Source organism: Brienomyrus brachyistius, chromosome 1, assembly GCF_023856365.1.
Source record: "Brienomyrus brachyistius isolate T26 chromosome 1, BBRACH_0.4, whole genome shotgun sequence".
In the NCBI taxonomy this organism is placed as follows: Eukaryota; Metazoa; Chordata; class Actinopteri; order Osteoglossiformes; family Mormyridae; genus Brienomyrus; species Brienomyrus brachyistius.
This window is the reverse complement of record NC_064533.1, coordinates 23,149,012-23,176,852: the sequence shown is the minus strand read 5'-3', so window position 1 is coordinate 23,176,852 and position 27,841 is coordinate 23,149,012. Positions and strand designations below refer to the sequence as shown.

Here is a 27,841-nt window from a genome sequence, read left to right as displayed (position 1 = left end):
TCGATAAATGACGACCAGCATCTGGATCTGAACGGACAGAATGAAAACACCAAGTCCTGCGTTCATTCTCTTCATTCGCAGACCTAATTCCAGACCAGTGTCCACAGAGAAATGCGTGTGAATCTGAGGTCAGTGCCAGCGTCGGCAAACTTTTATTTCGATATCACACCAACCCGAGTGGGGCTTTGGGGTGACCGGGCATCGTGGGAGTGAGGAGTCATCTCTCTTGCTTTTCAGATACCTCTTAAATGACTTTGGGGCCTAAGTTCAGTTTAGTTTTGAGTTGAAAACTCAAGACGCAGACCCAACGGATAAGCACTGAGATAAACTCTAACGGACAGCAAGAGCAGCCACTTAGGAACGCGACAAAGTTCCATTGTGATGTTGGCGAAACACGGTCTGGCGTAACTGTGGAGAATTTGGCGTCCCTCAGACCCTCGACATAACATCAGAAGACACAGCACAGGCATAACCCAGGCACAGCTCGGGGGGGGGGCTTCCTCTCCGATCATCTCCCACTGCTCCGGCATGCCAGGGCTGTGATAGATGTTTATTTTTGCCCAAATTGATTCGCTACAAGGCAGCGGCTCAATATGGGGGAGGCCCAGAAGATGATTTATTCCTGGCCCGCTCCCATCCGATTAGCCGGGGGCCACTGAGAGGCTCTGGATGAAAAGGGGAGCGGGTGCGCGATGGCAGGTCGGACTGCGATGAAGCTCCCTAACCACCCTCCCCCATATAGACAGCGGCAAACCAGAGGCTGATGGGACTTTTCAACACCCCCGTTTCAAAAAAACAAACAACATACTAGATGAGCCAAAAGAATCCTCCCATTTTATGGGGATATTCTACCCCATTTGCTCTTTTTCCCACGTTTATACAAGACCCATTTCTTTATACATCTATATAGGGGTTGCGTAGCGGAACGTTCTACATGAGATGCGGGACAAACATACGCTCATGCTTCCCTCCCAGAAAACACCCAACAGCATTAACATATTCTGTCAAAAATCCATAACATGATCAATTTGTTTTTATTTTGGTGGAATGATTAAAGGTCCAACATTCAGCTTCGCAGTTCATCATCTGCTCAGAACATCATCAGTCCATTAGAAAAAAACACAGAAAGTTAATCCCTCAGAATTAAAAGCCATAATTGTGTCAATCATGTGAATTCTATAAAACCTTAGCACTCTGAACATAACTAAATCTCATTCGTCCTACACATGGAAAATAGGTTTTACACGCTTCATGACGCAATCCTTCAGGCACTGTTGTAGCGGCCACCAGACTAAATTAATGCCATAGGACTAAACTTGGGATTTTACTAGACCTGTGTGCTACAGAAAAGTACAAAGGGGTTCAGGGGGACTTGTGAGTCGAGATAAGAGAGTCTTAGCACGTCCCATCTGGTGGGCCTATACTGGATCCGTCAGATTCCTCCCAAAGAACTGTACAGACCCCCACACCACCCCACCTGCTTGTAAAAGGACCAAGTTCCTTTGTCGCTCCAAAAGGCTCAGTATCACATTCAAGCCATAAAGCGGCTGCAGGGATCTGCAGGGAGCCTTTGGAACACAGTAAACCAGTAAAGTGCAGGAGCCGTTCAGCATGTCACCCATGCAACTGTGCACAGGCCCTCAAGGTCACCTACCCTACATCTGGAAACTATGATACAACAGGAGATGTTAATGGTTGGGAGGGGGGGGCAACAAGGCGGCTCAGGAGTGCAAGCATCCACCAATAAGGGAATCAAACCAACCGAAATACAGCTTGATTACTGTCATTCAACAATCAAAAATAACTCCACAGACCTGTTCCCATCGAGGTAAGGAGGAGGCGCTAGTATTGAGGTTGTGCCCTCAAACAAACCAGATATGTAACCCAACTGACTTGCAGTGGTTTTCCACTGAAAAAATTTAATTTACACTTATTTTACTTCGTGGATGACTTATTCCAACACATTTCTGAGAAAGCAGGGTCAATCCCACAGGCAACTGTGGTTAAGGGTCTTGCTCAAGGGCCCAGTAGTTAAATTAATCTGCCAACGCAGGGATTTAAACTGGTGATCTTCAGATTACAGGTACAGTTTCTTACTCTACTCAGTCACATGCCCACTTATACCCTGATATATAAAGGGAAGCCATTCATTTTTATTAAATTAATTATAAGGTGCTAAAACGTATCCATCCAAATAATCCCGCCTGTTCTATAGAGACTAGGAAGCTATGGGCACAAGGCAGAGAATAACCCAGGACAGTTTGGTAACTCAAATTCAGCTCAGTATGTTTTTGGACTGTGTGGGGAGGAGGAAACCCCGCAGTAACACAGGGAGAACATGCAAACTCCGTTAACCACTGCACCCCCTAAAATATATTTTTAAATAAAAGCAATAAAACAAGGTTTTAGAAACAACAGGAACAGATTAAGCAAAAGTCGTAACTCAGTACTTATTCTGTTTTATATCTAATTTTACATGCAAGATTCAGTGAAATTTTACAACCGTGTCAAATTTCGTGTGCAGCTTCCAGGGAGCAATTATCAACCTGTACAACAACCCGGTTTAAATAAAGAATTGGCAGAATCGTGTGATCAGAATTACTACTCAATGTTGCGCACGCGCAAACACACACACACACACACTTAAATACAAACAATATTCAAACAACACTCTTATTAAACAGCATTAATTTGTTTAATTTACAAGAAAAAATAACCCAAATATGTATATTTAAAACAGGATTAATATTCTGATTTATTAAGGGTAATAATTGCGCGGTGATTGCTGCCCCAATTTCTCGCGACCCGCCCCCTGCAAACCGCATGCAGCACATCCCCGGAGGAGCTCCCTCATTAAAACCGCCAGGGCGTCTCTCCGCACCGGCCCCTTTCACGGACTCCCCCACTGATGAAATCCCCCTCCCCTTGGCCGGAGTAACGCCTTGCTGGCTCTTCCCCGGGATTATACGCGAGGATTAATGACGGAAAGCCGCTTTCAGCTAAAATATCATTACGGTCCGAAAGCAGTCTTGCAAATTGTCAATTTGACTAAGTTTGATGCCAGTCAGACACTGGGAAATCGGGTTTATTTTAAACATGGGAAAATACATTAAAATCAGCTGGGAAGGGAAACATTATCAGGGCTTCTTCAAGATGACAACAATTCAGATTAATCATTTTTTGCCTCGTCCGAATCCCGTAAATGGCGGCTGGATAAACAGATCTGTTCAGTATGCTCAGCACCTTTTCTTAATGGATAATAATTTTAAAAAAACGATTAGGTCCATTAAAGAAGAGAAAGATTGTAAGGCGAAGGCGCGCTGGTGTTATTTTTATTCTCTGCTGTATATTCGCCGGCTTTTTGGCTCCTAGAGCACGAACGGTTGAGTATCTTCTGCCCCTCCAGGCTTGTGAGTCATTTTCCAGGCCCAAGCTGCCTTAAATCACCCAACACGGAATTCCACACGCAGCCTAATTGAAAGAAATCCGATCGATATCCGCCACAGGCTGCGCAGACTTCTTTCGGCAAACCAGCCACTGGATTTGTCTCCACTGGGTACTACAACAGACCATTATCCACAAGGTTGTTGATTCAAGTCCCCGGATTTGCTCTATCATTTTGTCCTTTTGAGAAGCACCTAACCTCATTCCTTCCCATAATATCTGGCTCCATGTATATATCCACAGATTATATATACATATTATGTATATTATAACATTCATATAAATATGAGAGAAAACCTTTTAAGTAAAAGCACATGTTGAACAGCTTAATGTAAATGTTTTAAGTAGCGTACTTGTTCATTCTTTGGCTTTAAGTACATGGTCTGGTTTTAATACACTGTGCTAGTTAACCTGTGGGCTCGATTTATCTTGGATATGAACTAAAACTTAAATGGAATTTTTTAAACAAAAGCCCCCCTCCCTCCCCAACCCCACCACCGTCTATCTCTGTGCTTTGCAGACTTCAGAGTCTCCTCTTTGATCTCCTGGTACTTCGTGAATTTGCCCCATCAACACCTAAGCTGTCAGAATGAGAGTCACCTGATGCAGCTTCTCAGGCTTTTCTCAGGCTCAAGAATGAGAATTCTGACCTCACCACCCCCCCCTCCCCCCCCCCCACACACACACACACACACAGACATCCTCAGGGACTTGGGAAGTCAGATTGCCCTACATTCCTCCAAGACCCCGCAGTCAAAAAGATCCGGACTCCATGTGGAAACGTGGGTCACCTCTCAAAAGCCCCTCTCTTCCCCACACCCTCTTAACCACCCCCCACTCTCAACCCCAAAGCTCCCCACCCCGCCACGACCTATCCCATCGAGGCCAGGTGCAAATTTAGCTGGCGAGAAGCATCCCGCTCTACCCCGGCCTCCATTCACGCCAATTCCCCGGCTGTCCGATCGCTTTCAGATCACTCTGACACCCTGGGTGTTAACTTAGCCCCTCTGTGCAGACTTTAAAATCATTTACAGTCCATGTTCAACCACCGGGGACGAAAGCCTGGAGCAAAACACACACATCATAGCCAGCCAAGTCAGGCAGGGCAGCCATTCATGGTTTCCAGGGAAGGGGGGTGTGATTCCCTGGCTCCTCCCCAACCTGTACCCCACCACTATCAGGAAGCACCAACCCAGGCAGGAATGTGTCAGAGCCCCTCTGAAATAAGCAGATGAATATTTGAATCCGTGTTGGGTCAAAAGGGAGATGCCAGGCCGTAAGCGAGACAGGCAACCCCATCAGGGAATACAGACAAAATACGTCGCTTTGGTCATTTCTGGAAGTCTGGTTTTTCTTAAACTTCAGCAGGGATTGTCTCCTCTCACATGAAGAAATCGGTTTGGCACAAATATGTTTTAGGTAGCTACATGCCAAGACGACCACCCAGACGTCCCCCACGTCAGCCAAAGAACAAGCGGCGTCTTCGAGGTTAAATCTGCGTCTGCCATGACCTAGATGCCTTTTGGCAGGAAGGTCGTCTCTGCTCGTTCTTCCTGAGGTCTCCCATGGGGGCTCCCTTAACCCTCCCCCCACCCCAACTGGCTCCTCTTAACTCGCTGTATCCTGCTGATACTAGTCTGGGGGGCCCCGGTAAGGGGGCCATGACGGTGAGCCTCAAAGCCAGGGGGTGGCTCTTCCGCACGACGACCACGGAGACCGTGGGGACTCAAAGTGCCTTATCAAGCGGGAAGCCATTTTGTTATAAAGAACAGGGTTTCCCTAAGTAGCAGGGGCAGGGGTCTGGCATAGAAAAAGGGAGGAAATGAAAAAGAAAAAAATACTGTCGTTTTCAGAGCAGTGCAGCCAGCCAAGGGAATCCGAAAAAAATGAATATGTACGGGCAATGTTTCATGATTAAATCTCACCCCAGCGGAGGCCATTGAATCAGGATTACATCTCACCTATATGGAGATGATCTTTAAGAAAAAGAATAAAAATTAAGTGATTTGTGCTCCTGTCTGACCATCTACAGAACAGCCCCCCCCCAGAGATCAGGGTCCGAAAGCCGTTTATTCATGGCCCCAGCTAAATCCCACTGTTATATTTAATCCCCATTGCGATTTTTATTTTCCACGAATCTGCAGATCTACGCCAGTTTCTACGCAGTGGAAACAAAAGAGGGAGAGGAAGGTAAAGGTCACATGCTCACACGCACACACAGGTATCTTACAATTTGATTCCCATGGGCGAAGGCTCTTGTATCTTTGTGGGGACTCTCCATTCACTTCTATGGGGGAAAATGGTCCCCACCATGTAATAACAACTTATTTTGACATGGTGGGGGGACATTTGGTCCCCACAATGCAATATAAAGCTAATCCACACACACACACACACACACACACACACAGAGAGAGAACTACAGTAGGGGTATGGATACCCTGGTTGAACTTTACAGGGGCTGTGGAATATGTAAAATTCTAAAATTATATACTGTAAGTTGGGCTGCCCAAGGTGAGATTTTGTCAAAGGCCCCAGAATTTCTAGCTACGCCCCTGTACACATACAAACACGCAAGTACCAACACACCAGTGACAATAAGGAGAGCTACCCGACACTCATACACGCTCCTTTGTGCAGCCCTGGCACCATTCACAGCCGGCTTTAATGTTCATTATTTTATAAACATATTTCAGTGACCTTTCAGTGCCGACACAATTACTGTCACCGCGGATGCACCAGAAATAAATAATGGCATGTTTTTGGGGAGACCTGCCAGCAGCAGCGGCGGCAGAAGCCCTCCTTAACGAGCCGATTGTACACAGGGGCGTTTCGGGGTCTTCGGTGTCCCGGACCGTGACACCTCGGCGGCCAAAGACCCGGCTGAAATCGCCGTAACAGGCGCAGACGTGAAGGATGGGGGCCCCACGCATTCGCGGTTGTGTGCATTTGCGGTCACCCAGATTTCATCCACTCGCTGATTCTGGCTAATGTCCACTTGGACGTTTCACCAAAATTGGGGAAAGTTTATGGGGTGAGGCTGGGCGGGGGAGGGGGGGGTGCCAGTAGAAAAAGATTCAAGATTCTTTAATTGTCACATACATAGTTATACAAAGTTCAACATGTAGTGAAATGCATTAGGTAACAGTTAAATCACTACCCTTCTCGGTTCCAGCCTACCAACCAGACTCCTTAAATACATCACAATGTTGGGTCACTACCTGGTGCTGAAGTTCAATCAGGAAATTCACCTTAGTGTGTCCCCACTGCACAACTACGCACTGAACAGCAAGCCGGACATTGACACACTGCTCAACCAAAGCTAAATACACTTTTATTTGCTAATAAAATTACATTTTCAATCATATAAATCAATGACCGTATTTCTGCCCCCCCATGACATATAAAGGAATACCATCCTTCAACATATATGGACAAATTAACAGTGAAGGCAGGAAGTTGTCACTGTCAAGAGATAAGGGACTGCACAGTGAGCTGTGGATTAAAGAACATCTATCAAAGCTTTTGACCAGATGTTTGACTCTGCAGATACTTCACTCAGTCAGGGCAGGATTATCACTCTATGTAATGGTGATATATGATCTTCATGGGACTCCACACACCAAAATGATCCTTATTTATTACCAGGCATGGATTAAATCACAGGCTAAAAAAAACACGTAACTGGGGGCTCAGCAGGTAAGGACTCTGTGCCAGTGATTGGAAGGCTGTGGTAAGAGTGATTTCACCATTTGACCATTGAGCAAGGCCCTTAACCCCCAGTTTCTCCAGGGACTGTGTGACCCTGCTTTCTCAAACATTCATCGTTTTTGTTAGAAGTGTCTGTGAAATACATAAATGTAAACTATTCTGCACTGGGGGCGGCATGGTGGTGCAGTGGTTAGCACTGTTGCCTCACACCTCTGGGACCCGGGTTCGAGTCTCCGCCTGGGTCACATGTGTGTGGAGTTTGCATGTTCTCCCCATGTCATCGTGGGGTTTCCTCCGGGTACTCCGGTTTCCCCCCACAGTCCAAAAACATGCTGAGGCTAATTGGAGTTACTAAATTGCCCGTAGGAGTGCGTGTGTGAGTGAATGGAGTGTGTGTGTGCCCTGCGATGGGCTGGCCCCCCATTCTGGGTTGTTCCCTGCCTCATGCTTATTGCTTCCGGGATAGGCTCCGGACCCCCCGCGACCCAGTAGGATAAGCGGTTTGGAAAATGGATGGAAATTCTGCACTGTGACTCCGTGAAAAAGTCTGACCAGGGGAAGAGTCCACTTGGTGGGCCATCCCCTACATTCTGTCTGGACCAGCCTGTTCAGAGACCCCACATTAGTGGTGGTAACCACTTATTACAAGGGGACTCCAAGTGTCCAGGATGGTCGGATTTGCAGCTCAGAGATTCAGGGCCGTCGCCCGCGGGAATCAAAGTGCTTATCGCTACTCTGTCCGGTCCTCTCGACCGTAAAAGGCTGATTCACATTATTTATTCAACAGCCTTACGGCTGCTGCCAGAAATGGTCCTGATGAAAACTCCTCTAAAAGACACATCTTAGCTTATTACAGTATTTACTCAACAACTAGCTACCAGAAAAAAAAATTATAAAGCTAACCTAGTTTCTACAGGAACGCAAAGACGTAAACAACGTCTAAGAACATAATTCGCCAAAGAGCCTGACTGTCAATGCCTCGGACAGTTACCAGGCTGACAAGTTTTGCAAGGAAAAAAAAAATCAAACGTTGATTGACAAACACCAGAGGGGGGCGCCGGGCATGGAACAGGCCTCCATCAGTACACCCCATCTCCCACTGTCCATTTGCTTATTTCAGTTTGAGTACGGAGGGTTACAAACTCCATAAATAAACACTAATTGGTAGCTAATTTTTTTAGTTCTTGCCTCGCTGATTTATTGCCTTCGGGCTACCATGAATAATTTATGGGAGCGGCATGAGGCTTTATGTGGAAGGCGATGAGACGATGCGTTCATTATGCTATCGCGCAGACTAATTTCTGGGCACTCACGGCTGCTATTAGAATAATATGCAAATGCGGTCTTCTGCCCCCACCCACCCATGTTTGACAGGCTACATCTTGCTCCAGTTGGCAGAGATGGACGGGGGGGTTGACGACCTCACCGTCTGCAGCCTGACTCTGACGTGATGCAGCTCTGAGGATGACCTCGTCCACTGGGAACCTCGAATCCCCCCCCTCCCCCTTCCTCCAAACCACAAATTTGAGCACCCCATGCACATCAAACTCACGGAACTCACACGGGAAAGCCCGGCATTATGCCAACATCGCTCGGCATTCTGGGAGATCAGCGAAAAAGCTGCACTAGCAGACTCTGATGGGCGGAGCACATGGACCAGGTGCGTGAATTAGGCTACCAGAATTCAAAGTGAAGGATGAGCTACTTTAAACAAAAGGTGTATCCATCCAAAACCCTATTCAGTTTGCATCCATAAAAGATTCAACGCTTCAGTTTTACCAACTTATGGTCAAATTTCCCATGTTTATGCGTGTTTCACACCGACTCGAGCGGAAAAAAGACTCACGGCAGCAGACCAACGTGTGTTTGGATAGATGATGCCATGCAAGAAAGGACCAGAAAGGACTGTCGCCTCCCTTTGTGCCCCTGTCAACATGGGCTGAATGAAATGGGGGGGGTGGGATGGTGGACGAGGAGCTGAGGTGACATGGGCAAGGAGACCAGGGAAGCAGAAATGTCAGCAATGACAGGAAGCCACCAAATGACTGGGGGGAGCCTGCTGGGACGAGCTGCTCCATGTGGTCCCTGTTTCCTCAAATCTGTCACCAGTAGAATATGCGTCACCTCACGAGGGCCCACCATGCCCCCCCCAGGGTGTGGTATGCTCCAGGCCCTCCGCCCCCCACCACCTGGTCACACCATACCTGTCCCTGACCTGTCAGTCAGAGTCTAATCCTAAGGCCTCATAGGTCACCTCAGTAGCCTGTCTCTGTGCCAACACAGGTACCAAAACACACAGAAACTCAAGTACAGCATGTTAACTACACACATACGGAGAGCGGGATTTGAAACTACAACCCAGCGAGCATGAGGCTGCAGTGTGACCCACACTCACTACTGTCCAAGTGTAATGTCATCTCTTCCTGTAAGAGGATCAGGCTGAATGAGCCCCTCACAGCAGCTGAGTACCGCGTGCCCACGGGGAGATAAGAGGCGGACGTTGCTGACGGAGACACGGTCCATCTTAATCTCCAAACGAGGGCCCCCTATTTATCATAAATTTAAAAGCTGTGAGAGGTCCATAAGAACGACCGAGATCGAGTTCCTCAAATCGCTCTCCCCGATGCAAGATCTTTCCAGAACTATATCTGGCTAAAAGGCAAAATGCTAATCCCAGGCCTGCTTAGCCCACTTCCACAGTGGACGCGGTATTCAAACAGAGCCCCCCCCCCAACCGTGGCTAAATCCATCAGCCGCCTCGCTGGCGGTCAATGGAACCCTAAGGGTTCAGCCTACCAGGTGGTCCACCAGAGTGATCTCTTAGGAAAGGAAAAGTATTTTTTTTTAATCCCCCATTATGTCCCTGCTGAAAAACCCACTCAACCAGCTTAGGCTGGTTAAGCTGGTTGACTGAGTTAGTTGACCAGCCTACGGTACGTTTCCACATGATGGTTTGATGGTTTAGCTTCTCATACTAGCAGTGGTCATTCTAACTGGTTCAGCTGGTAATACCAGCATGACCAACTAGTCGCCCACCCAACCATCAAATAGCAGTAAAAGCTGGAAAAAGACCATCAAAGATCATCTCAGACCATTTTAAACCATCTAAAACCAGATATAAACCAGTATAAGGTGGTTTTTATCCGTTTTTCTTTTCCAGCAGGATCGTCTGTTTGCTGACACCGTTTCGGCTAATATTTGGCACTTGAAGTATCTTTACATTAAACATTTAAATAACAAAAGACAAAGCGCGTCTCACTGGCTGAGGAGGGTCGAGAAGCTTCTGGATGGGAGGGGCCCTTTTGACACCGAACTCACCAGGATGATGTGCTCCAGGTGGGGCCGCGGGAGCTCAGTACGGGCAGAGCTGTGATCGTCGCCAGCAGGTGTCTCCGTTATTAAAGCCCAATGACAAAAGCGGCTAAATTAAGAGGCGGCAGACGCCTGCTTTCAGCCTCTGTATTAGCAGTGATGAAGCACGTGGTGGCAGAAGGGGAGCAGGGATCACCTGCCGGTTCATCTTCAAAAAGTGCAACGGGTCCGTTTCCAACCCCATCCATAATAGAAAACTACGTGGACGGTGACGGATGGTGAATGAGGTACCATGCTTACTAGAATGCGATCGAGGTTTAATGTTTTATTACATTCACAACCGTGCCTTTCCAGGTGTTATGGTCAGATGTGACGTCACCTTGAGCTTGAAATAGCACCCTGCACATTATCCAAACGACAGCTGAACCCAAGCTTGATGTTTCTCACCTCCATGGTTCATCCGACCAAACCATGTCACCTACCTGTTTCTGTTTGGACAGATCTGCGTATCCGGCTTCCCATCAGCGTCCCGTGGGCAGTTTCATACTTTCCGGTCGATAGACAATGAGCATGTCAGCCCCCAGATTACCTGTGGGGATGCTGTAGGATGACAGACGACTTTCATCTACGGTCGCTCTCCGGCTGCGCTCGTTCACACCTCACGCATTTCACCAGCTTTCGTTTACAGCTGGTTGTAATGGACTTAAAGGCCAGAGGCCCGGGTCTCATTCTTTAACACCTCAGTAGACGGTTGCTAAATCTCCCAGCCCTAACGGCCCGCCTCCACTAACAGGACCCGCGGACATCTGGTCACAGAGTTTACAGCTTCCAGAGCCGCAGCAAAGAGACCTTCCCACACTGTGGACGTAAGCCTGGGAGGAGGCTTCAGTTCCTAAAAATATTTCTCTGGAAACCTTGTGAGACGGCAGCCAAGACGACTGCAGAAACTCATGCCTGCTGTTAATCAACAACAGATACAGACAGTAACCAGCTACAGACAGGCCCTGAGCAATAGACAGCAACCGGAAATCGACAGACCCCAAGCTACAGACAGGAACGATGCTACAGACAGTTTCGGAGTTTGTGGTCCTCTAAATTGCTAAATGCTACTTTTGTAAACGCTCCACCTTTATTGCATTTTTGCCCTCCATACCCACCCCACCGACCCCCCCCCCCCCCCGACCCCCCCTCCCCCTGTCCAGCTTGATCCCATTCAGTGTAAGATCACGAGTAGGAACTTCTCCAGAGCTACTACAGTTCAGAAGCTTTACTTTGGACACACCGCCATGCCCCCCCATCTGCTCATGAACACTGGAGTCGTGACACTGGCACTGTGGTCATGTCCCTACATCGTATGACGCAGCAGGACCATCGGTCCGTCATGATGGAACGGTGTCCTGATGTTTAAGGGCCGCCCTGATACATACTTTCATACTTTGACATGGGAAGGATTTGAATTCCAAGTGATTTGGAAACAAGCAAAAATCATCTTGGTGCAAACATAAAATTTGGGGGGGGGGGGGGGGGGGGTATTAAGTAGTCACTGACATTCATACTGCAAGTACAGGGGGAGGGAAAAGGGGGTTAAGTAATAGTTCCAAACAAGACCACACAGCTTCCAAAGCCTCCCCCAGAAATGTATCATGAAAGGTCAGGGATGACATCCCAGCATCCCTGACAGGTCCACAAAAGAGCCTGTCCCCCCCAATCCTCTTTGCTGGGGGAGTGATACTCCCTGTGCTCCGCAGTGAGAAGGTCACAGCTAGCCTCCAGCAGGTGCGTGGCGGGCCCCAAACCACCACCCCCCCCCCCCCAATCCAAACTGCCCCTGTATTCCAAAGCACTCGTAAAGGTCTCCTCCCCAATGCATAACACTGCAGGAGTCGGCTCTCACCACTGGGCTTCCCCCCTTGACGCGGCTGTCGAGCAGCCGGTGCCCACGCAGCCGCTCTCCGGGCCCCGCGGCGTGGGCAAATGCTGCCGGTCCTGCCGCAGTCGTCGGCGGAGAGCGAGCAACGGATTCTCCACGCGTCAAAAAGGTAAAACAAATCTGACCGCTGGAAGGTAAAGAGGTAGTGTGGCAAACTGAAGGAGGAACAATACATAACAAAAAGGCGAGGACACCAGCAAATAGCCAATTAAATTAAAGATAAATCAAAATGTTTAAAAGCCAAGACATGTTTACCGTGTGAGAGGTTAATATGCTCAAGTTAATACCTGCTGTCTGATTTAGCTAGTTAAAAAAAAATGACACTCCTCCGAGAAGTTACTGGCCATCATCTGAATGATGCAACACACGTAACGCTTGGTTGTTGACGAGGGATTCTGCGTGACATAACGCTGGTCTCTGAGGCTTTCGCAACCCCAGCAAGATGGTTAATCAAATCAGTACAGACTCGACATTTAGCTGCCAGTCCCAGTCTGGCGCTATTCTTCACGCCCTCACTCTCCAATAGATTATGGTTGGCCGGCGTCTGCTTCTTTCAGAAGCCTGGGTTACTCCAGCTGTATAAAACTCTCAAATCCGCTGGATCGGTTTCACAGAGAGGTCAAGAGAAGGGAGTGACTGGTAGCTGTTAGCTGAAGTTGACAGAAAAAAAAAAGAGCAGATGCTGCCAGACGACGGCATATCAGGATTACCGTACTTCCGTCGGTAACCAGCTACAAGCTTAGTCTGGTCGCCGCGGTCACCCGCCAAGCACCGGGCCTGTGCCGACGCTAAGATAATAGCCAATTAAGACGAGAAAGCTAGACCGTGTGAGCTGCAGAGAAGCTCCTGGCAGTCCTGCACAATGCCTCGGAGACCCGTCCACCGGTGGCGACGATGGCGAGTGATAACGAGCAGGAACAGAGCACCGGCTTGTCAGCGTGACAAAACAGGAGATGTAACGCAGCGCGTCCGTTTGTTCTTCTGCTGGCAGCCTGGGCAACACCCCCTTCTAATGCGAGTGCTTATTTAAGAGTCAAACGGAACACTGACTTGGAATTCTGGGAAAACAGAAGATGTTCTTTATAACGGTATGGAGGGGGGGGGGGGGACACTGATAAACACATTCTGCCATTGCAGCAACCCAAAGCTAATTAGAGGCAGCGTGGTTTCATCAAGCCACGTTAATAGGTCGTCAAACCACGCGCCTGTCCAACTTCCTGACCTCCGACGCATGTATAAACACACACACACGCACACACACACACAAACAGAGCATCTCACAAAGGCCTTACGCCCCCACTGAGGCTGCAAGTGAGGTCTGCTACAAAGATCACAATTTCACATCTCAGGTGAGACCGACTATTTACTCTCTGTTCAAATAACAGCTTTAACCATTATAAGACATCCAACACCTCCTCTAGGGATGTCAGGTCACCATTTCCAGGCCATTTGCTACCAACGAAGGACAAAGACAGCCATCTTTCATCCAGCTTGCCTCATTCAATTTATCATATGAACTCAAGCCACCACACAGACAAATGAGTATGGCTATTATTTAGCGCGTCTGAACGTGCAAAACTGCCGGAACATGAAACTGAGATCTTGCTCCAAGCTGGAATCCAGCTCAAGACCGTCAACTGAGCCCTCTAATGACCACTGGCTAACGGGGAATGCTGCGATATCATGGTCCCACACCCCCCTCAACAAAACTGCAGCTTGAGATCAGGATTTGAACCAAGAATAGAGAAGAGATTTCTGCTCTTTTTCGAACAAGAAGAAAAGGATTGCGGTGCTTGGTGGAAGGAGGGGGAATGAACTTGGACTCAAAATCCTTGTGTGGGGGGGGGGTTAGCCTCTGTGCTCGACTAAGTGTTTTCAAAGACGCAACTTAGGAGGAGAAGAAGAGAGTCAGCCATGGAAGCAAATGGAGGACAAGGTGCATGCAGTGTTGTGGGGGAGGGATATTTTCCAGAGGGAGTGGGGGGGGGGGGGGGGGGGGGGGGGACAAGTTTCTGTAAAACCCTTTGGTGTCGCACCCTAGTGAGCAGGAGCTGTTAAATATCTGTCACATCCAGGCCTTCGGCGGGCTCTGAATTATTTATCTGGCGGGTGAGTGAGCGCGTGCCCTGGCTCCCAAGGTGCCGACGGAGAGCCCGGTCGCGACTCCAGCCGTTTGATGTCGCCGCTTCCTCCGGTGACAAAAAGTGTCCGTGAAGCGGCTTCGCCTCAGCCGGGGCGGCCCTATTAGCGAGAGGAGGCCTCCCCCATTCAGGCCCGCTAAGTAAATCCTCCACGGGGGCGCGGCGGGACCGTTCACGCTTGAAAGGAACTGTTAAGAGTTTGACAACAACCAAACTGTTCCAATTTAATCCGTCTCCCTAGGTAAGAAGAATTATAGGTAAACATATGCCTTCATTATTTGCTTTGCTGCATCTCAATACTCCGGCTCAACGCGATATTGCCTGGCAAGGATTACGAGCAATCACCTCTGGATTTCAGCACATGCTGTATGCAAAACGAAGTCGGGATGGGAGGGGAACTAATTAAGTGAGAGAAGTTATGGTTGGCGGGGCCTCCGCCATGAATTTGGTATTCCAGCTGCTCCTGCGACATTCCATTTGTTTAGCGTTGTCCTGCAAGTCGTGGGCAGAAACTAGGTTTGGGTCACAGGTGAATGATGCCCGTGAGGGGAATAGTACGTCGTCTATGTGTGGTTTATGCCAAAATGATGCGCATATTTAGCGACTGCCGGTTTTCCGCCTATCACCCAGCACCATGGGCCCTGGTCCGAGCCTCCGACGAAGTGGACATCGGCACCTCAGCTGACTAAGAGCACTGTGAGGGGCAGCCCCGCTGCAGAGGCTGTTAGCGGAGGACAGCCACGACTGTTAGCGCCACGCTGCAGGCGGTCTCCAGGGCCCATCCGCCGTTACCATGGCGCCGACGGTCAAGCCTGGGGCTCCGCAACTCTGTCGCATGACTGCCAGTTAAAGATGGACGGAGACACCCAGTGGTCCCCTAGACAGCAGAATGGGAGGCTCAAGCTATTTTAAGTTAGCAGACATGACATTAGTCCTCTTCCCTATAAAAGCATGAAGAGCATGACATCCATTCAAAAACACTACACTATATATACATAATATCCATATTTCTGTTATAGATGCAATTTGGTGAGAGGGAAAATCCATTTAATCAGATTACAGTTACATAGAAACAGCGGGAAACGAAGCGAAAAGATAGCAACAGACTCAGGAAACCCCTCTCACTTCTGACAACTTTGAGGTCCTGGTCTGTTCTTTTTGCGGATTCAGGCTTTACCGATACCTTTCAGTCCTCTCCATAGCCCCCAACCCCCTACCATGCGGTGAGGATCGTACTGCCTCTCCGGTCATTCCATGCTAGGCTGAGGTCTGCCAAAAGAGGGAGTGAGGTACCAGCCCAATAATTTCAGCAGGATTCAGGTCAAAGGTGCACGTGGCAGGAACACTCACTCCATACGCAGGTCTCCATATTCGCAAAGGCCGTCACCTGGATGTAAAAAGTGACATTCTGAAAGGTCTCCTCACAATGTTTGGCGCTCTGGGGCCAGTTGGCATGTTCAGTCTCGTTCCAAAGAGCACTGGGCAGCGCGCCTGGACCCCCCCTGTTTAGCTGTGATATTGGAAGGATACCCCTTCCATCTTTAAGAGCTCGCTGCCTCCGCTGAGGACACCAACTTCACACTCCGGTTTGTTCTGTTTTTTGTGCAGCAACCGGCCCTCGGTTACCAAAACACCAGCTGGAGATGCAATCCGAGGGGAAAAAATGGCGCGGGTGCGATAATCCCACCGAATCGAAGCGGTGCCGCATCCAAGGGCTCCCTGAGGGGGTGCTTCTCCACGTCCCGAAGCCCCCCGTGCTCCAGCAGCATGGAAGGAGCATGTTGCAGAGTGGTGATAAATAGGGCCGGTTCCTAGGGAAAGCCGTGTCCTACATTTGACGCCACCCGCTCTGCCGTTTAGCTCTCTTACCCCTAAAAAGGCCGGCCACTCTAACTTTAAACGTACTTTTAACCTCGCTCGACATTGCAGGCCTCACTGGGGGGGGGGGCGGGGGGGGGGGCGCACGGGCCGCAGATTCTCTCTAACCCTCTCAGGGTTTTCCCAGTACACAGCTCATCCATCAGCGAGCCCCCCGGTGAAAACTCGGGGGGGGGGGGGGGGGGAGTGGGGGGCTTGAGGGGGCAACAGAATGGATCCAGCCTCGGGGTCCTCCATAAATACTTACAGCTAGATGCAGGAGTCCGGTCGGGAACGGTGACCCAAATAAAAAACAGGGGCTTGCGCGATCACCTTCGCGTGCTGACGTAGTAATCTCCGGACATTCGCCGGATACCAAGGACGGCCATTATGCACTATAACAGCAGACTGCCATGTCCCCACCAAGTATTATGGGTATTAAATGCCTAATTATCTTTGCAACGAGGTATTAAAGGATACTGATCCAGGCCAACGTAACATCTTTTCTGCAACTTTCCCCATAAATTTAATCCTGCTGTATTTTATCTATTGGACAGTAACTGAGCATGACCACCTCCAATCTGAGGCACATAATGGATACTGAATTTTGGATTTATGGTACATGCATTGCAGCGGAGCTCTTGACGTGCAGACAATTCTTATACACAGAATCATTAGCGGTTAAGTCCAGGTAAATGGTCGAAGTATGGGCCCAGGTCAGTCAGACGAGGAATTGCATTGGAGATAAAAATTTAGGCAGCTTAATTAAGCCTTCGTCCGTGTCGTATTTCAGACCAGACCTCTGTGGTCGCCTCAATGCTAATCTACATCGTGCTATTTAATAATCAATTTCCCATAAACCCATTCAGTGTAAATAACACCTAGACACTCACTCACCATTATACATGTCCACCTATCCATTTGGCACAAGTGCTTATAGATACAAGGTCACAGGACCTATCCCAGAATGCACCGGGCAGAAGGCATTGGACACTTTGCATGTAATACCTATTACACAGGCATAAGCAAACAATATTATGACCATGTTCGAACCACAGGCTAACGAATTTTCTATTGAAGCATGTGAAGACTAAATAAAATATGCGTTTATAGTTGCAATTCCACGTGTTTCCTTCCTTGACACATGCAAAGCATTTTCAGAAAAACTAAGTCCTTAGGCAAAAGAAAAAAAAAAATAATCGTTTGGAATGCATATCTTTTGCTTTGTAGAGCGTGTAATTAATTTCAGGAGAGCGATTGGTACGGTATGTTTTTGGCAGACACTAGTCTGGTAATCCGTGAGCACCTCACACACACAGACTCTGACATCACCGTCTGGGGCGAGCGGGAAATGACCTATTGGCATGAGAATAGCAAGCGAAACTGGCAGAACTAGGAACCTGGACCTTAAAGTGTTGGTAAAACTGAGGCATTGGAGGGTTGACTGCATGCCCCTATTATGCTCCTATGATTCCAAGCGACAGCTCTTCCCTTATGAAAAGAACTAGCTATCGATCATAAACATCTGCACAGACGTGTGGCAAATCCCTTTATTTCAACTTAAGTATTTCGCTTAAACAGAAAGCTTTTAATAGCAAAAAGAAACTCCAACAGAAATTCATCAAATAAATGGATATATATTATATTTTCCTGTAAAAAAAATATACAAAAAAGTACATTTAATTTTTTAATTATTATTATTTTATCGTAATGCCACTGATTCTTCAGTATTACATTCCATTTAATGAGTTAAAATTTAGCAGCCCGACATTATGCATTTTCATGTTTGTCTAGGATTATAACTGTGTACCTAGTATTTTTCGAATCTTGCTTACAAACTGCCAAGGTCGTCGTCCCCGCCAATCGAATACAGGCACATTAACAGACCACAGCAGCTACAGCCACTAATAGGCTAGTAACTACAGGGTAGCTGGACCAGCGGCGCCTGCTCCGCCACGGTGTGGGGTGACATCACGGCGGGAATCGGCGCAAATCTATATCTCGGATCCGAAACCTTTTAACGACATTTCAGTATTAGCGGGCGAAGGGGACGGTCTCCGTCAAAACCGGAGTGTAGGGCAGGAGGAGCGACTCATCGACTGAAAAGCGCCAAAATCATTTTCGATCGCCGCTGACCTTTCTTATGTTTTATGTATTTCCATTTCAGCATTTACCTCATGTACCTTTCTGGATAAAGCTCCCAGGCCGAGCTGTGGTCTCCACAGGGGAACCACGGACTGCTGAACAAGTAACTGCAGTCAGACCAACAAGTCAGAGCGCAGAGGCAAAAAAACGATTGAAACAGGAGGACACGATATAGAATCAATTAAATCAAGCACCATGCACTCCCAAAACCATAGACAGAACAAATGAACGGAGTTACATTACACTCAGTTCTTATTTTAAAATGCGTTATAATAGCACTAACAATCGCTCTGAGAGGGAGACGGCAGACATATGATGTGCTGCCTCTACAGTGTGCTGGGCTGTACCACAGCGCTCAGTGAGTCTTTCATGAGCTTAAATGCTGCTTACGCACTTTACTACGACTCTCAGTTCTTACAGGAGACCAGGGTGGGCGAGCGCACACGCGCACACACAAACGCACAGACCTGTGCTCATATCCTTGTGAGGACAGTCCATTCATTTCTATGGGCAAAACCCTAACCCCTACCCAGCCCTAACCTTAACTATAAGTAACCAAACAAACCGAATTTCCCCTTGTGGGGATCGAAAAAACGGTCCACTAAATGTCAAAATACCAAGTTATCACCACATTGTGGGGACATTTGGTGATACAGAGAGACACCCCCCCACATACACACACAAAGGAGTGCTGCTGGGGCTATTTTAGCCCCCCCTTAAGTGTTCTTTTTAGATAAATGCACATTAATTACTTTAGGTGTATTCTTGTTCATTGTAGTTAAAATCAGACTCCCTTAGTAAAGGCTTAACCATCGTTTTCATAAATCTCCAGCGTAATACACGTTCCGTAATACACACATACACACACACATACACACACACATACATACACACACAGACAGGGATTCAGGGGGCCCAGCACCTTCCAAGGGCCCCTATTATTGGGGGCTCGCTCAGCAAAATCCGAACCTGGCCGGTCAGTGGACTGTATTCCTTCAAACAGGAAGTGCAAACCCATGCAGTGGGGTCCAAAGGGACATTTTATCAGGGGTCCCACAATTTCCAACTACCCCCCCCAGCACACAATATTTTATTAATTCATTGATTTGCTCATTCATTCATCCTCTTTACTGGTTGAATATTTATTTAAAAACAAACCATAAAAGCCAAATGTTCCTTGGACATTTCAGTTTTATTCTTTAAGATTCACTGACATTCCATTTTAAAACAATAAATTTTACCCAAATATATACAAATTCTACAACTTCATACATCGTCCCTCACCCTTCCCACCAAAGCGGGATGATTGCAGGTTTATGGGGGATGCACGCCACACGAAGGCCATCTGTCATATGGATGTTATCATTCCTTTAACATAAAGTAAAAGGCGTCAGCTCACAGATGGATAAACAAAAAGTAGCAGGAAGGTCCCCGGACGATGCTGGAAAGTGATTTTATTTGTTAAATAAATGGTCACCTTTCCCCATGGTGTATTTTCTTTACATGTAGGTAATCTAGGGATTAAAAAATCTACTTCCAACAACAGTGAAATCCCCCTTTAGCCAAAGAATTCGTTTCAAACGGGCAAACAATGGTTATTGTGTATATAATGTAAACACAGCATAATGTATTTTTCCAATCCATTAGGAGGTCTATACCACAGAAATGTGTCAAAAACCTGCCAGTGGAACTTTCCAGCTTCGCTCAGCTACACACTTTGTCACGCCAAAAACTACCTACTAACAATATAAGTCATTAAACATCCTCAATCGTGGTGACTAATAAAGATTTATTAAAACATTAGCCTCTGCTTGTATCTCGGTAAATATTAACGGTACGAAGAAAGCATGCGCACCGCGTAATTAGAACACCATAAAAATACAATCTGACAGCTTACCGCACCTGCAAAACAAGCAAATACACATCCTGCTATTTAGCGTGAATATTCATACATCAAAGGGATTAACAGCAAGGATCGAAGCTCGGCAAAAGCTTGTTTTTCCACGTTCTTTAGAAGAAATTTATTATTAATAAAGCGTTTGTCACAAAGCCTTAGGTGATTGCTAAATTGGTATTTTGTACATTTGAACTGAGATGTCTCAGACATCTGTTACAGTTTGTATGAGAGTGTGTATGTGTGTGTGTGGGGGGTCTAATTTACTGGCAAAATGAGGGCAGGATAGTGGCTTTGCTGACATTCAGGCCAAGCAACCGAATCAAAAAGGACTGATGATAACTGATGATAGGACAGAATGATAACTGATATGAAAGGAGCCCTAACAGACTAATGAGAAAGTGAGGAGGTGAAGGGGGCGGGGCATGTGGCAGCAGCACGTTAGGGGGCGGGGCATGTGGCAGCAGCACGTTAGGGGGCGGGGCATGTGGCAGCAGCACGTTAGGGGGCGGGGCATGTGGCAGCAGCACGTTAGGGGGCGGGGCCAGGCCCACCTGTCCCCTTTTAAAAGGTCCAGGCCCAGAAGGCCAAGCTGGCCAACCTTGAGTGCCCATTAGCCTGAAGGGCAGCGTTCTAATTTCCATGATTTTTAGAACATCTTCCCGCCTGGAAGTCTGGGGGGGGGCGGGGGGTGCTCATTCACTCGTGCTCGTTAGCCCAATTTCCTCTCCCCTCAAGCGGCCTGCCCCTGCTTTTATCGCCTCGAACAATGGGGAGATGCACTCAGACAGCACCAATTAGTGATATTACCCCAGTCACCGGGTCTGGCACATCCACGCAGCCCAACTTTAGGTAAACACTTACAACTGTACCACTAGGGCTCCTTGGTGTTTTCCCCTCACTTTATTGTTACTGATTGTTTTATTTTTTTGTACAGAGACATAACCAGGAGTCACGCGATACTGAAGATGGCCGCAGACCACAGGGCCCCTCTGCTCCCTCGGCAACCCGCTCTCCCGCGTCTAATTACGGTGACTCCCCTCTCACGCTCTCCCTGGCGATGACACACAGCGACCCACGGCACGACGGCGCGATAAACGTGGGCGTGTCAGCCTGAGAAACGCCATAAAACATCCAGTCAAAGTGATTCACGGTGGAAAATAAAAAAGCCCCTTTCCTCCTGTGGGCAGGAAGAGCGTTTCCTGAGCCCAGCGAGAGGGTTTAGCCGTCTAAACAAAGTGCCCGTGTCATGCCGAGAGCCAGGTGGCGTGCCACGCTGATTCGCAGCCGTCGGCTGTGAAGGACGACCTGAGCGTTTACAGCGTACCGTGGCCGGCAGGATGCTGCGCTCCCGGAGACGCGGGTGATTTCCTAACAGCGCTCGATGCCAGCAAAGCCGCTAATTAAGCACGCAGCTCGATTCCTTACCGGCCATCAGTGCGGCTCGAGCACTATTGAGCGGTGTTTTACCCGCACGACATCGCCCGAGCTCCCAGGCGTCATGTGACTAATGTTTCACACCACTCACTGGCCGTGGCTCATTACACACAAAAATCTCCATCTTACCATTTCTAATTTTAATGTCTTTTCATACTTTTTGACTAAAAAGTACCTTAAATTGTTAAATTGTGGGGTATTTTATGAGAGGCTATATAGCAGATGGATTATTCTCATCACAGATTCACAGATCGCAGCAAAAAAAATAAGCAAATAGTGTACTGTGTACTGTACTGTAGGGTCACGTCGAGAAAGACAAACCAACGGAAACACTGCTCTGCCTCGAAAGGCAGCAGAAAAGCTGAACGATTTCTGAATATTAGAAAATGGTTTTGGTTTATATCAGAGCATCTGTTAAAACATGAATCCCTACCCAAGGGGTGGGAACAGACAATCAGAACTCTGATAATATTTTGCAGAAAACAACAATTCTAAAACCTGTCATACACCCCCCCCCCCCATATGAGCATGATGCTACCTGCATTGCATGATGGGAATGGCGGAGAGCGATCAGACAAGGGAGGTAGATATCACACCTCGATGCCCCCTCACTGCCACCACCAGCCCCTCATCGATCATATGGGAGTTTCTCCCCCCTCAGAGTCGCAACTCTTCATGAAATTGCAGAGATACTTAATTTCATTCATTCCACAAATCACCCCTCAAACAGGGAGAAAACGCTCCCCAGACTGTCTGGCGTGGCGAAGCAATGAACTTTGGCACTAAGCAAATATTTCAAATATTCCAGTTAAAATTCTTCGCTGCCGCACAACTTCGCAGCATAAAGCGGAACAAGACGTACGAGGGTCACAGCACAGAACAGAACATTCACCACATACATTAAACTCGCAACTGGGTGTGTGGATACGGTAAAAAGATTTAGACAGCTATGGTACATTTTCTTCGCATTTAAGGAGACCTTCGGGTGAATTTTAGAGATTAGACAGTGCTGATCTCCTCAGGGGAGAAGAAACCATACAAAAAAACCACAGTGTAAAGGAGCCCAGACTCTCTGTAGCAATACAATATTTTTAACTTTCAATAGAATGAAGAATATGATGGGGGGGGGGGGGAGATGTGTCAGGACAGACAGGGGGCCTCGATAGATAGTGCTGTAGCTTAGAAGCAACAGCACTATCACTGCTAACATGCGGCATGCTAATTTACTGTCATTATGCATGTAGCGTAGCAAGAAAACATTTTTATCAAAGGTCACTTATGAGGAGTGTATTTTACACTAGAGTTAAATGGGGGGGGGGGTAAAATCTACACGGAAAAAAAAAAAAAAAAAAAAAAAAAACATTCAAAGGAACTCAACAGTGTACAGCTGCATCAGTCACAAAAACCACTAACTCATTTAATTACATATTACAGCCATCAAGGGTGGGGGGGGACGATCTCCAGAATCATGACAGGCGTGATGCCTAACAAGGCCAAACTGCAACAGCAACGCAGGCTGCTGGAGGCTTAGTGGGTTGTGATGCTGTGCCTGTGCTCAGAAGCTTATGGGTTCAAATCCAAGGACTGAGTGATTTCACCTTAAACCTGAGCAGGGCCCTTAACCCCCATTTCCTCCAGGCACTGGCTGACCCCCGCTTTCTCAAAAACACGTGTCACTTTGGATAAAAGTGTCTGCTATATAAATAAAAAATGCGAAAGACAGACTGGGCCTTAAACTTGAGACCACTGGCAGGGCTTAGATAGATGGGAAGGCAGTGACAGGAAGTGCAGCTTCAGCAAAACCTGCAAAGTCGTGACCTTCGCGGAGCCGCAATTCATGGCAGTGGTGCCATTTAGGATCTGTTTATGTCCTAGGCTGATTCACCAAGATGCATAACTTGGTGCAAGGAGCCCAATCCTGAATCTCTAGGCAACTGCAGAAAAAGTAATGCAGTGAGATGAGTCAGGATTCACCCTTTCCCTACACAGAGACAGCTTTACATCTGGAGGGCGGGAGATGTCTCCAACCCACAATGTCTGTTGGTACGGGATGCCATCTCATGGGAGCCATTAGGTCTGGTGATTGCCCTGCGTGGTCCTATAACGGCCAAGGAATGAGCCCATTTCGCAGGGTCAGGTAGCCTCTGTGGTGCAGACGCTACTCAGTGCTGCTCCCATATTCCAAGGTAACAAAGACCCACAAACACTGCTAAACAACTCAAGTGCAGATTCATGGCCAGGGAGATGAAGCCAGCAGCATTCCAAGGTCACCAGGTCTAATCATCCCTGAACCTTAATAGAAAGTTCTGAAACATTTTCTTCTTTAAGAATTGTTCGACCTACATGGTAGCATGACAGCATTCCAAGAAGGAATGAAGATCCTTTGATGACTAAATGTGACCCTAAATCATTTTACACCATTCATATATTGCTAGATCTTTCCTTTTCCTCCCCTTACACTTGTATACATGCATGAAAAAACCTATATGAAGCCTATATGAATGAGACCTGAGTGTTTAAGCAGCTGCATGGTCAATAGCTAACCAGTAAAGTTCGCTGTGTGGTGTATTACCTTAATATGAAAGAATAAAGAAAAAAGTAACAATAATGATTGAGATTTGCCACATGACCTTGTAATTCATTGCGATAATACTGTTAAATCTGGCGTGAATATGTTGTTTTACTATTATTTCGGAGAGGTTAAACATCGCAGTTAAGGCACGACATGTTTCTCACGATGACAGCACTTGCCTATATAAGAAACAATTGATGCCGGGTCCCATTGAACACTGGAGAGGAACCATAAATGAATGAACATTTCATAAAATAATGCCCGGTTTTATGTGCAATTTCCAGCGCTTTTACAGCCTACTTAGAGGCTGAAGAACAAACACCATACTCCATTTTAATTCGTCTTCTCAGTCCGTTTTTATCGTGTTTATTATGCGCCTGAAAATAATTTGCTCGGGAGGCAATTAATGACATTTTCCCATATTAAGCGACCTTCTGCGATCCGTGTGGGTATTAATATACGATGACGCCTCCATCGAGGTCCGACAGAGGCAGCGGGTCAGCGCAGCGCGAAAGACGCGGACACACAGTCCGGTGACGCCGGCGCACATTACCCGCCAATTTGAAAATATTATAAAATAATCACCAACAAAAAAACATATTTATACAATGAGGTCCACTTCATTAACGGCGGCTGCAGGCCCGACTGTAACGTCTATTGAATTACAATGACTGGGAAAGGGATTTATAAATATTGCGGACTTTTATATGGCACTGCACAATCGTACAAAGGAAATGAGCGTGAATTTAATTTTATACCGATCATGACTCTTCAAACGCGGGTCTCTACTGCACAAACCGAAGAATATTACTCCAGTTTAGCACTAAATCAAACAGTCTATGTTCCCTCGGTCTTTGCCAGGCTTGGTCGGACGCGTCCGTGTAAAGTAAATCTTCCCAATGAGTCTTTTTATGTCCATGCGGAACACACGTATATTGTAATGCATCCAAACAATTTGTAGATGTTGAGTCATAAAATGACTAGAACTCGACTCAAGAAAAAAAAAGGCTAGTTTTAAAATGAAAAATAAACGTGAAGATCGCGTGGATAGAGGCGCGTAAGCGAGAAATTCGGTCGCAGGTATAGCGGTGAAAGGGGTACAATGCAAATGCGTACACTGATTTCTGGATTTGCATATTATCTGCACGCTTTAAAGCAGATTGTACATGTAGAATAATGAACAGGTACTACTGTCATTTGGTTTTTCCAAGTCGTGTGTGTTGTTGCAATGATCATTCAAAACGTGCATGACTAAGAAATGAACAAGAACCAGGCAAAAGTAACAAAAGTAGCGTTAACGTTTCAGTTACACTTTTAACGTTATACCTAGATAGGCCTATTTAGGAGGAAAAAAAGCGAAAGAAAAAAAAACAGCTGTGATCCATGGTAATTATGAGGCTGGATTTGGCTATTTAAAATATTTGTGACTCCCCTTGTCACCTTGCAAATAACATTAACAGGCCTAATAATGATAACATTTTAACACAATAAAACAAAACACAATAACTTGAAGAACCACAAACTCTAAATCACCGATTCCAAAGTTGTAAAGATGTTTTATCACCCGCCTGTTTTAGCCGCGTCTAACCAAAGTCATTAAAGGGATGCAATTAAATACCTAGTTATTTAGTGACAAACATTAACAAAATCACCCAAAACGACAGCGAGACCATACAAGCCTATGGTCGTTTAAAAGGAAAAAAATAACTCCCTATAGGAAATATCTGCAGCTAATTACGGACAAATACCAAGACGCGTTATTTTATAATCTGATGCACGTTTCATTTTTACTGCCAGAAGGATTTTTGGCAAAACGTAGTATGTTAAAATAAGCGTGAACATCTGTGGCCTTTCTTGAGGGAATATTGTAAAACCGATCAGAAGTTCATCTTAACGAAGTAACTGCTCGCCTCGGCGTCTGCAAAACTAAAGCCGCGGGTTACAAAAACTGTCAGTCTGGGTCCAATAGTAAGTTATCCTGTTAAGATGGTTAACAATTGTACCCTGGGGGTAAAAAGCTTCCTCGACCACATTGTTATTTTAGCTTCGTGATTTCAGAGGAGGCAGAATGAAAATCGGGCGAAGTCGAATAATGATGGAAAAAACAGAAAACATTTTGAAATCCTTCAAACCCGTCCTTCTCTAAGTACATGGAGGAAAACGCATCTGCTGCGATTACCGCACACAAACTCACGAACTGTACTTTTCCACGAACACCATATTTTGGGGCAGGATTGCTGCAGATTGCAACGCAGTCGCCTTTCATCCGTACAGATGCCATCGGTCGGCGCAAAGTAAAAGTTTCTGTTTATACTCGGCTGCAGTGCAAAAGCCAGTTAAGTTTTTTTTTGTTTCGTTTTTCTGCATGAGACCTACCATGGAATTGCTCCGGGTTTCAAAGTTTATTAACAACGGGATAGTTTCGCCGACAAACCATCTAGGCTGCAACAGAGACAACTATGTGACTGCAGATCATCACCCTTGTTAACTGGAGCCTCTTTCCGAGCAATTAAAAGATTAATTAACGGTACGCGGCGGCAACCCTTACCTTTAAATACTTGTCCCCTGACTGAAATCAGAAAACTGACTGCAGCAAAGAAACAAGTTAAAACTCTATCCATTGCGGAAGTGTTGCGGACGTTACACCCCTCAGATCCAGGGGTACAACTCTTCCTCTGGGGTGGATAAATATTCCTATATTTGCGGTCTACATGCGAAACGATGGAGAGGCTTTCTTTCCCTCTTTCCCTACTTTATTGTGCTTGTTACTATGTTCTCCGCTCCCGAAACGGAGCTCAGGAGGCATCTGACGTCACTTGGCTGGGAATAAAACCTGGACCCCGTTACATCTCCAGCAGAGGGGGCATTATGCGCTAAAATGCCTCCATTCACAGCCATACTTCGTTGCACAATTAGGGAATTACTTTATTTAAGAAAACCTGAACGTTTTAGCCTGTGTGTTATTCCCCTCGTGTGTGTATTTAGGGTATTTATTACAAGTGAAGGAGGCGAATCTGAATGAATAAATGGTCCGCGGGAATCTTTTGAAGGCAGCCTCTTTTGGGAGCACATCGGTGCAGATTTCCCGATGATTTCGGGACCCGGGTGCCTTTTTCGTTTCTCGCCGTGAACAGGGTGCATCTGCAAGTTTGACTTCGCAGTAGCCTGGCGGCATACCGTTTTCTGTGCACTCTCCTAGAATGAAAAGTAAATCGTTTAATTTGGGGTTTATTAGTCAGACACTACGTCGGACGATTGGTAAACACTTTTTAGTGTAGCTTAAGTCAATGTATAAATCCAAAAAGAACGATCTGTTTCTTTAAGTTTTCTACATTAGCGGGCATAAAATCGCCCAGACAGCGAGACACGTGGAATAGTCGACATGTACATCTGGTTTA

The 27,841-nt window shown here is 46.9% G+C and overlaps 1 protein-coding gene across 12 annotated transcripts in view; it reads right to left on the bottom strand.

Annotated features, from left to right (window-relative positions):
• LOC125744386 (receptor-type tyrosine-protein phosphatase mu-like) overlaps positions 1-27,245 on the bottom strand; it is a 200,150-nt gene extending 172,905 nt beyond the window's left edge. For 10 of the 12 annotated variants that reach the window (XM_049016138.1, XM_049016147.1, XM_049016183.1 and 7 more), the window contains exon 1: positions 26,992-27,245. In XM_049016138.1, coding sequence (XP_048872095.1) covers positions 26,992-27,064 — 73 coding nt within the window. In that variant the 5' untranslated portion in view covers positions 27,065-27,245. Of the gene's footprint in view, positions 1-10,949; positions 11,037-11,056; positions 11,224-26,991 lie in introns of those variants that run through there. The other 2 variants (XM_049016218.1, XM_049016161.1) reach the window with 2 other exon arrangements.
• Positions 27,246-27,841: the final 596 nt, after the last annotated feature.